Source organism: Lates calcarifer, linkage group LG14 (genome assembly GCF_001640805.2).
Source record: "Lates calcarifer isolate ASB-BC8 linkage group LG14, TLL_Latcal_v3, whole genome shotgun sequence".
Classification (NCBI taxonomy): Eukaryota; Metazoa; Chordata; class Actinopteri; family Centropomidae; genus Lates; species Lates calcarifer.
The window spans coordinates 8,476,360-8,487,772 of record NC_066846.1 but is presented as its reverse complement, the minus strand read 5'-3'; the positions used below and the strand labels follow the sequence as shown (position 1 = coordinate 8,487,772).

Sequence of the window (11,413 nt, the reverse complement as noted above, 5' to 3'; positions counted from 1 at the left end):
TCATTCCCAGGCAGGCAGCGGGCTATTCGCCGTGCTGACACACATTTTCCATCTCAGCTTGGGAGGAATTTTTTTCAGGATGCTGGTCTCTGACAACTGGTGCTGCGATATGGAAAAACTCAATCTTCCCTTTTTGTGAGAGGGTCTTTCTCTTACTCTGCCAAGCCATTAACACACATACAAAGAGAAGCTGAAGAAAACAAGTCATTATGTGGTTTGTTCCTATAGATTTTGGCCAGAAGGGAAATAATTGTTGGCTGCTATCATGAGAATATGCCTGTATAATCTTATCTTATTGTCAGCACTGAATGAATGGATTTGAGGCTGTGGATTAGCACATCTGTGGTGACCTGATTGTGCCTTTACAGCAAAAGCAGGCTCCAGACCCCCACTAGATGGCGTTACTCACCCAGTTCATCGCTCCCCCATGTGTTATCTATGTTGCAGTCCTCATGCTGTTGGGCCACTAAAGCGAAAAGGAATTTACAAAACAAGTTAATGAGGACAAGATAAATCACACAATTACTGTTTAGGATTCTGGTTTCGTTAAGCTTAAAAAAACTTACACTTAAGGGGAAAATTGTTGTTTTTGCTTTCATCTTTATGAGTCAGCCAACCAGGCGTTCAGTTTCAGGGGCATCGGGTCCACGCTAAGCCAAGATCACAGCTCCTAACAGGTCCATTCACACCACCTGACCCTTCAACCTTTTCCCAGCCCGAGCCAGCTCCACCTAAATACCAGCTCCACGCTTGTCCTGGATCCGCGGCTGGAAAGGGGGCCCCAGAGTGAGGAGAGGGGTTGGAGGGATCTGCCAGTCAAAGTTAAACACATTGTACATTGGATTAACGTTCCCCCCACCCCCGCACCCCACACCACCAGCACCATCACCCTTCCAATACCCGTGGAAAGTGGGACTGTCCACTTTCCCATAGAACTGAGAGGCATTAAGGTGATATGATGTTTTGAGGTTTCAGCACGCAGGCATGTCAAGGCGTTGGTCTGCCGGCATCTTCAAAGTCCCCCCCACCACCACCACCCACTCCACCCTCTGTGTGTGTGTGTGTGCTGCCTTTTGTGTAGCTGTAGTGTTTGTGCGTCTGGTTCACACACTCCCTTCTTTTCCGAGTGCGTGTACTCACTTATAAAAGTTCCCCCGTGTGTGTATCTGTGTGTGTGTGTGTTGATCACAGACAGCGTGGTGTTCTCTTGCAAAAGCTGCCACCCCCCACCCCGACCCCCCACCCCTACTGTGAGGGGAATTCTGTACCATGTGTCTGTGGTTTTCAGGGAGCTTTCAAGGAAAATAAAGCACAGAGGCCTCACAGTCACCCGCCCCACCACCTCCGCCACCACCACTCCCCCCAAGACGCCCTCCTCCTCCTCCTTCCCCTTCTCATTTTCCCTCACTCACTCACTCCATGTGGCACTTTTTTTGTGCAGTTTCAATCCTTTCTCTCAGCTATATGGAGTGACAGAGCTAATTTCGTACGCGGCCTGTAATAAAGACAAATCCATAATCATGGCAAACATTCTCTCATGAGGAGAGAGAGAGAGAGAGAGAGAGGGTGAGCGTTAGTAGTTGGTGGGGAGGAGGGAAGGGAAAGGGAGGGAGAGAAAAAGACACAGAAAGGCTTTTTGTTTGGCTAAGTACACTATGTGAAAGAGGGGGCGGCGAGGAAAAGAGAGCTGGAAATACATTAGAAAGCGGGTTTGTGTCGGCTGTGGCATTTGTGGATCACATTAACTCACATGCCATGCGGCGAGGACGGACCCGACCACCGGAGCCACCCGGTTTGACCATGGCTGCGCGTGTAAACTCAACTTTATTGAGTCTGCAGTGATTAACTTTGCCCTAAAACCTATATGGAAGGACTGAGGAGAGGGAAAGTTGGAAGGATTAGCAGAGGCAGCTTGCAGTATACTGACTGTAATCCAGGGCTTTATTGGCTTGGCCAACATACAGTAGGTTTACCTAAGCTAAAACACCTGTGGCTTTATTTATGTGGGTTTATTGTGGCTACTTGTATGAGGGGAAGTGATATTAAAAAAACGCATATCCCGCTCTACACATATCTGCACATATTCCTCTTAACCCGCAACCAACCTCTGTTATATTTGAATAAGTGTGAATGATGGGAAGGAAGCAATTTGGGAGCATGGAACAGCGCTGACATTAACTTTCCCACATCTGCTATGGGAGCAAAAAGCTATTTCCGTGTCCTACAACCAGCAAGCTTCCTGTGGTCTGCGCCGAGGAGGAAGTCATAAAGACAGGAAGACTTCCTGTATTGTTGCCAACATGCGGGAGTATGGAGTACATGATACCGAAGTGAAGGCCAGAGTCCAATGATGTAAACATCGTAAAAATAGCACCCTCAGCTCTATCAAAGGCCAGGACGTACATCTGACCAGAGATTTATGTCACTCCTTTGTACCTCTTCTTTTCAAACATGTTTTCCTGGGACTGGCAGATGTTTAAAGGCTCTGAAGTGGATCTGGAGCTTAAGTGTTTTCATGAAATTGCACATTTGATGTGTGCAACCTCATGCAACTTTGCCTCATGTATTGTAATACTACCTAAACACACAATGACTATACAGGAACACATTTCAGTCAAGTTCAGTCCTCCTGTTCAGGTCATAGTCAGCGCTCAATTTTTATCAATTTTGAGGTAAAAGGTTGTTGGAACTGTTGCATAATGTTGCAAAATGAAGCAATGACAACTTGGGACCCTTCATCATCTCAGGTTGAGCCAGGGGTTACGTTAGTTTTAGCAGAGGCAGGCCACCTCCACTTAGGGACTGCATGAAAATCACGAGGAGGGAGTGGGGGGGTCAGAAAGGGTGGAAGGAAGGGTGGGATTTATATTTCAGACTTCCTTTGCGATATAGTTAACGTCTACATGAATAGTTACATCATAAAGACAACAATAAAAAGTTCAGTACAGTCTTTAAAAGTTAACACACCCTCGTGAAATAAAGTAAAACACTGCCTGGGGAAAAGCACAAAGGCCTACTTCACATAGAAAATGGGACATTTGTAAAGTGTTGCTCAGGTTCAGGAGACAAGATGCAACCACCCATGCTAAAACTACAATCGCAGGGGAACCTGTGCAGGACGTCCTAAGCCTTGTTTCGAGCAGTTTGACAATTGATTTTTGCTTCTCAGGTTAGAGGTTAGAGGCCTGTAGGTAGAGGTGTCCAGTATTTCATGAGGGGAGAGCTCAGATTTGAGAAAAGGACAGTAAAATAAGCATTTTTTGAGTGACAGACCAACCCCAGGTAGAGTATACATGATGTACAACGGTAACAAAATACCAAAAACATTAAATACAACCTCAAGCTAATCAACATCTCCATAGTTTTCCCTGTTGCCATGAAAGTGTGTTTGTTCACTGTGATGTGATTGAAAGCTCCAGAGCAGTGACTAAACAGGTCTTGTGGTTTTTGTGTTAAGATTAATTCACACAACGCTGTGCAAACATTCCCGCGTCCACCCTGCAGTGTGTACACAAGTGGGGTTATTGAGTCTAGCTCCGCTTCCTTGTGCCCATATGTGCATCTAATGTAACTGTAAACGCGTGTGTGTCTGTGTGTCCACCTTCACACTGAGCTGGAGTACAGAGATACAATATCACACACACACACACACCCAAACACAATGAGGAGATGATACACCGCCCACTCAGACCCAACAGGTCTACCTGCTGGCCTCGAGCCAGCTCACCTCTCTGTGACTGAACTCTGTGTCCTCTTCCCTCGGCTCCCAGCCAGTATCCTCCTCCTCCTCCTCCTCCTCTCGTCTTGACCTGAGATGCTGCCACCACCTCGCAGGGGGAGGCACTGTCGCTGCCCGTCGCCACGACAACCAGATGGCAGCTGTGCCCGTTCGCCCGCCTCTGCTCCTTCCTCTCCCTTCTCTCTCCCTTATCTGAGAGCAGGGCTGATAGCGCTGCACATTTCCTTCTTGCTCTGTTTGTCCGTGCAGCCATCACTGGGAATGAGAATGTGGGTCAGATCTGAGACACCTCATGTCAACCAAAAGAAAGTTAGGGAGAGTGAGAGAGACTGTGGCTTTTCATTGCTTACGGGTGCATCACAAAGAGAAGAGTGTTTTCATTCATTCACAAAGCCTCGACTTTCTTAAGTAAAAGAGTCACAAAGAACAGTAAAAACCATCAGAGCATAGAGGTGCATCATGGGAAAAGGGACGCGTCTCAGCTGAAACTGGAAAACTGACAAGTCTGAGGTGGGGATGAAATTCCCCCTGGGACTCACTGTTTAAGGTGTGAATGAACAAAAGTGGGAACACGAGCTGTAAAGAGAAGCAATGGGACAGACGGGCTACAGTGTCAGTGTCAGTGGGTGTGAGGGCTTCTTCTTCTTCCTCTCATACAGGTGCTGCCAGGCTTTTTATTGTCCACGCTAGCCTTATTTTACTCAGCAAGGCAAGTGAGAGGTTTTGCAGGTGCAAGCCCGATCTGTGTGTGTGTGTGTGTGTGTGTGTGTTCTCGTTTCTATTAATTCTTGCAGTGCCTCCGTCAGAGCACAATCACACCCAGCTGGGGTTGAATTACTTGGCCATCTGTGGACAAGGATGATACAAGATCCCATACATGTTAACAATAACAGGAGACAGAGGCACAGATTTATCACGGCTGAAGAAAAAAAAAAGGAAAAACTTAATTAAACAGAGTGTTGGGTGAGAGAGTTGAATGGAATAAGACAGGAGGAGGAGGCGTACACTACGTCGGTTAAATTACCAGTAAGACAAGTGATTGGCTCCACTGGCAACTCGCCAGCCTCGAGTGCAAATGATCTTATCAATGGGAGTGGTGAATGTGACTAACGCAGCTAAAAAGGCTTTGCGGGATAACAATCAGCCTGTTTTCTCCTCCACATTAAAAGTGTGACATCTGCGCTGTGGCCGCAGCCTCTCCGAGCGACTGCGTGTTGAGTCAAAGGAGGCGAGGGGGTATGAGCCCCGTCTGTGGCATTGCATGCAGATGTTCGCACTTGCCTCAGCCAGTAAATTGTGGCGTTTTCCGCTCTTCTTATTCTTCTTCCCTCTCCCCCACCGTAGATCAGTAGCTCTGATGTTTTTCTTTCTCAAGCCCATCACATCTGAACAATTATCCCCATTACATCAGTCAAAAAGGAAACTTTGCAGCCAGTCACAGAAACAAAAAGAAACCACAAGTCCTTTTGTTGTTTGACTTTTTTTTTTCTTCTTTTAGTCAGATTTTTTTTCTCAAGCAACAGAAGTAAAACTGTCTACATCAATGGCAAAATCTCACAATATTCCCATTCAGTACCATCCCTCAGAGGAACAAGAGGAAAACAATTTAGAACAGCAGCAGCACTTTTCCTGCACATTTTATGAATATCTCTACACTCGACAACGCAATGAATGAAATCATACAGCCACTTTAAACTGATGAGCCCCCTCCCCGCCCCACTGTTTGTCCGGGCTTTCCCTGAGGAACTTTACTCATGACTGTCGAGAACTTCGCCACAGGCAGTCGAAGTAAAAACTGACTGTGGGTCAGTTTGACGGTAAAAACGTGGGTCATTCAAAAAGTTCAAGGGACACTCGGAGCTGGAAGGAAGGGAGGCTCTAAATGGCAGGTTAATAATGTCTGCTAGTCAGGACTGAAAGCAAGTCAGTTTGTGCGCTTTCTTTCTACAACTACAAGTACCTTCAAGCATGTCTGTTTTGGCTGAAAACTGCTGAGTTTCAATACGAGAACATCTCCAAAAAATAACATCAGAACACATCTCAGCTAATGGTCATGTGTTTGCCTGCGAGTCTGCTCAGGTGTCGAACCTGGTTTGAAGCCCACCCCTGCACTAGTAACCGCCATTAGGAGCAATTCCAACCACAGATCCCAATCTGCTCGTAATAAAGCCGCATTGTTGCGCCCCAGGCCCCGCAAACGGTCATGTGACCAGAGTGGGAAAGTTCATGGACTTCCCAGTGCATGCAGACAAACACATGACTACAATTTGGAGCAACACAGATGCACATGTATTTAGATATTTTTGTTGTTGTTTTTCCACTGTGGCCTTTTATTTCTAATCATGCATTTCCTTATAATGCTCTGGTGAAAGTCAAAGAGAAATTCAAGGTTAAAGTGTACGCAAGTCTTCACAATGACCTTTATCTCCGAGAGTCACTTTAGCAGACTGCGAGGCAAGATATGTCACAGTTCTTCCCCCCGCTGAAAAAGAAAACAACGGGAGAACACAAAAGGTTACATTATTAAAACAAAGCAATACGTCCAGACTTGAGAGCTGAAGGTTGCTTCTTGAGGTGCTGTCAGAAGAAGAGAACAGCTTAGTTTTTATGTTGTTGTTGTTGTTGTTGTGATTTGGCACTGATGGCCCTGCAATGATTCAGTCCTCCATTATCAGCAAAGTCAAACAGTCCAAAACTCCTCCGATTAGGGCCGCGGCTGTCAGGTCAAGTCATCTGATAGATCATCGTCACACCAAAACAAACATGAACTAGTTACTTTCTGAGAACTGTACAGCCCAAAGAGACAAAAATAGACACAAAAATAGACTTGATATATTCTGCTAGGACAGCCCTATTAGTGCTAACGGCTAAGATGGGGCAGAGAGACAGACGGGCGAGTAGGACAGACAGGCACTTAAGTGCTGATGCATAGCGGAGATTAAAGTAAGAGCTGAGCAAAAGACATAGAGGAGGGAGGGAGATGGAAACAGAGTCTTAAATAAGGATTTAGGGTCAAAGCACTTTCAATTCAACCAGTTTAAAAATTAAAAAGGGTAAAAACTTTCTTCTTAAAATGTTTGGTAACGTACGAAGTAAGCAAGAACAAATTACCAGTTTTCATAATGAGAGAATTGAAATTGCACCTGACCCCCTTCCGGTTCTAAAAGCAGTGTGCTGACCGCTACAAAGCTAGCATTAGCATGGCTATTGATAGGGTCTCTATCCTCAGCTGTATGTACCGTATGTTATTTAGCATCCTGAGACGAAGGGGATTAAGTGAGACACAAGAGTCTAGGGCTAATAGCACTAATGGGATTGCTTGGCTCTATATCAGAGGGTCTCACCCTGAGCTGTGGTCAGCAGGACGGTGAATTTACGTCCTGGCACGATGCTAATATGTTAATCTGACCTAGCTTCAACTAGCTAGCAAGATACTGCATCCCCGGCTACAAGTGCCTTTTGTTTCAAGCCTGTGTGTTTAATACTTTATGTTTATGGCTCTATTAAAAAGTTAGGAGGGAAAGAAAAGGGAGACAGACAGACTAAAAGCGACGGAAGTTACAATGAGCGGTATGCTAACAGCAGCTATGCTAATATTTCTCACAGTAGACAGGAAGGCCAGCAGATCGCTAGTACCATTATTTTCATTTATATTAGCAAAAATGCCACGTTCATGTCATAATTGATTTATCGCTTATCACGATATCATTTGCATCAACTTGTAAGTCATAGTTATGAATGGGAAACTTTCATTTTTATAAATAACTTGGCTTACAATTATACAGAAGTGCCTATAATCTATAAAAATAGATGCCTCACATCAGCCAAAGTCCTTCATTCCAGGTAAATAAACCCAAATTCAATGGATATATTTTATTGTATTTACCATGCATGTCCAATCTCTAACATCCACTCTATATGACATGAACGCGGCAAAAGCTCACACCAGTGCTACCCACTTTAATCAATATACTCTGCTGCATTTTTTTGTAACTACATCAAATCAAGCACAAAAAAAAGAACCCAAAGCTTCAGTTAGTCGAGGATAAGTTGAAGTTCTTTGTAAAACAGCTACAGTCTGAAAATGAGGCACTTTTTGAGCAGATATATAGTTCTATATATTTTCTTTTTCATACAGGTAATAGTCAGCCACCTTTGTAGTCTTTATGATTAGAGTTTTTCACTTGGAAGGAAAAAAAAAACACCATTCTCCATTTTTTGTACCCTTCTCTGATTGGCTTTCACTCAAGGAATGAGAGCAGCAAATATCTTCAAGAATGTCATTTGGCACACATCCCCGTTGGTTTCCACAACCAACAAGATGAAAGTGAAGAAACAAAGAAAAAAAAAAAAAGAAACATTTTCCATCAGTCTCTGTCAAAGTGCTTCAGGGGGCGTGTCCGATCGAGCTGCTCTCCCCATGTGATTGGTTGTCACAAAAGGAACAGGCAGGGACGAAGCTCTCTGAGCGGTACCAGATTGTTTCCCCAAGGACGCCGCACTAACATCAGCACTCTGGAGGAAAAGAAGACACACAGGGAGAGAGGGTGAAATGGTTTGGTTAGATGCAGAATAAACAAAAACTCAGATATGAAGGAGGAATAAATATTATGACATGCATATACAGGGTCTCTTGCTTATCAGGTTAATTATAATATCTAACGTAAGATATCAGTGTCTGCTTATCGGCCCTGGAACACAGTGACCCCACAAAGAACAACAGGAATATACAACATGGCCAAACAGGCTTGAAAAAGATTCAGATTCAGACAGGATGAAAGCGATAAAGAGAACAGCGGGGAAGGAAGAAAGTGAGGACACCTATTGCTGCAGGCACAGAGTCAGGTGTGTGTGCCAGCACGAGGGAAAACACAGACCCAAAAAGAAAGAAAGAAAAAAAAAACACACACAGGGATTTTCTGGCAATTTCAACGCTTCACATCACATTGGACATGAGAGCACACAGGTACGGACCTTCACTACTGCAATCACTCAAAATGTCAAGTCTCATCCAACACATATGACTCTTTCCTGGCCTTGTCTGTACAGCTGATAGGATTAGGAGAAATGCAAACTTAATGATAATTCTGCCCCAGAATAAAGGAAGCAACAGAATCACATGGCGTCATGCAGCTATCTGCTTGGTTTAAGGCCCCTATATGCAAAAATAAGACACCACTCAAATCTACATATCTGCAGCACACTGATACATCTGCAATAAACTGATATCAGTTACATAATGTCTCGACAAAAAGTCTAGTAGGTCAGATTTTTTGCCTTCTCTCACCTAGTTTGATAACTTCTATGACATGCCATGTTTCTTATCACAGTCACTGCAGGAATTTGTCCTCTATGATCCCTAAATCTGATCCAGATACTACAAGTACAATATTTGCAATATCATGCAGTCTGATGCAGATTTTATGGAGTCATTCCTCAGTTCCCCAGCTCTGTATTCGCTTAATATGGCATGGGCTGATGTGGGAATAACAGCCTGGGTCATTTTGGGGGTTTTCTGTTCCCCAGCTCAGTCGTACGACTCTCAGTACAATAGGCCAACACTCTAGGGAACTTGCTGGGTTTATATGGAATAAGTAATATTTCTAAAGTATTTTAATTTGAAATGTGTGTTAACAGAATATTTAACTGCAGAACATAGTACCCTGGGAACACAGATACACTATACTAATTCAGACCAGTGTGGCATGCAATTAACCTGGAGGACTGCAGTTATGGCTCGGTGTGTTATGACCCTTTAAACCAAGACGATTGTATGCTACTGTTCACATTGAGGTATTGTTGAATACGACTGCTGCAGGCAGAATGACTGTTTCGTCACACCTACAGAGGTCATACGTGTGTCAATGTTTTAATTTAAGAGTGAATGGAAAAAAATAAATTGTGGGTTGGAGAGCTTGCATTGAAAGCAGGATCATGACTACTATAAAGATTAGTCACTGCCCTTTAAACTGGGTTACTTTCTGTCAAATGTGATGACTCACACCAAAAGCACTCAGGCAGCCGTCAGCCAAAATAACAAATCCACAGAGCTCGTAAAGAGAACAGGCTCTGAGAGAGTTCCCTGTGTCTCTTTCCCTAAAATTTCCCAGCAGTGCTTGACTCTCTAATTGCACGAGGGTACTCTATATTTACGCCCCTCCCTCTCTCTCTCCAGTTTGTCTTCTTCCTGGTGCAGTGAGCTATATTTAGTCCCCCCTCAGCACAGACGGTGCCCGCCAGCCGGCCAAGCCATGGCGGCCTAAAGCAGAGCGGAGAGAGGAGAGGAGCGGAGCTGCTCCCCTCATTCAGACGGCCAGGCTCGAAAACAGCAACACAAACAATCAAACCAGCCAACCAAAGGGACCGGAGGAGACAGGCCGGACACGCACTGGTGCACTGCCATGAACACACACATGCAAACTCTCATGAAACCAGGCGCACGTAGCAACACAGAGGGAGATACTATAATTATGTGGATGACATTCACTTAATGACGACCTTTCTCCAAACATAGACATAGGAAATTATACACGGAAACATACTAAACAACTGTCCACTGCCTCATCCTGATGCACACACTCACATGCACTCTCTTATATGCAACTGCACAGGAAGTGTTTCCTCTTCTGGCCGCACTAATCAAATATTGCCTTCTTATTCTCCCTGAGCTTCCCCATCCATTGGTTTGACCCTCCCCTGGCGGTTTGTCTATTGATTTCATTCATTTCCTTGCATTGTATCTCCATCTGTGGGCAAATCGATTTAATAATGACCGCGGTAGCGATTGTGTGAGTGTATGTGTGTTCCTCTTTCCCTTCCTCTCCCAGACTGCTTAAATCAAGAGGTTAGACAAGGCTATCTGCCTCCGCACTCCGTGTCTAGCCAATAACTGTTCTCTAGCCGCCTGTGTGTGTGTGTGTGTGTGTGTGTCTGTGTGTGTGTAATTAGGAGAGTCTGGGTCTATGTGATGTCTCAATCGAGGGCTGCCTAAAATTGAGAGCCACCCTGTTCTCTGGTCATAAATCGAGTGTGTCACTCTGTCATTTTCATGCTGCCCCAGCTCCCACAAGACACAGAGCCGGTCTATGCAACGTGATGTGAGTCACTGAGTTCACTGGTCATCCAGTCGCTTTGGGTTAAATCAGGGTTTTTTTTGTTTTTTTTTTAAGGAAAGTGCTCAGATCTACATTAGAGCTGTTGCATCATACAGTTATGATAAATGAAAGTGTAAACCAAAGACAAGCAAGAACCATACACAACAGCAGAAAAACACCAGGATTGGTAAATATTACTGGACGCCAGCGAGAATGGAGGCAAAAAGCACGAGCCTCTGAACTTCAGGGGAAAAGATGAATGAGTCACTGGAAATCCCCATTGTGTTTATCAGCATATCCCATCTTTTTACGAGTATCTCATAAGCCCCAGGGCAGAACATGTGCTTCTCCTTGGACATCTCAATCAAACAAAACAATCCTGTGGTATTCCAAAGATTTGTCTTCACAAGCAGGACTCAGGCTCAAGCACCATCACCACCAAGCATCCAACCTGCAGAGATGTCTTTGCACAAGATACCAAGCCCGACCTACGACCCACACAGTCAAAGCCAAGAACCGTCTCCTGGAAATCATTAAGGAATTACATTAATATAAGGATGTGAAAATCCCCGCAATCCCA

General features: G+C 44.6%; 1 protein-coding gene across 1 annotated transcript in view; it reads right to left on the bottom strand.

Moving 5' to 3' along the window:
- Positions 1–5,203: 5,203 nt before the first annotated feature.
- Positions 5,204–11,413, bottom strand: part of si:ch73-335l21.1 (insulin receptor substrate 1-B) — a 45,837-nt gene continuing 39,627 nt past the window's right edge. The window contains exon 4 of the mRNA XM_018696457.2: positions 5,204–8,254. Coding sequence (XP_018551973.1) covers positions 8,247–8,254 — 8 coding nt within the window. The 3' untranslated portion in view covers positions 5,204–8,246. The remainder of the gene's footprint in view (positions 8,255–11,413) is intronic.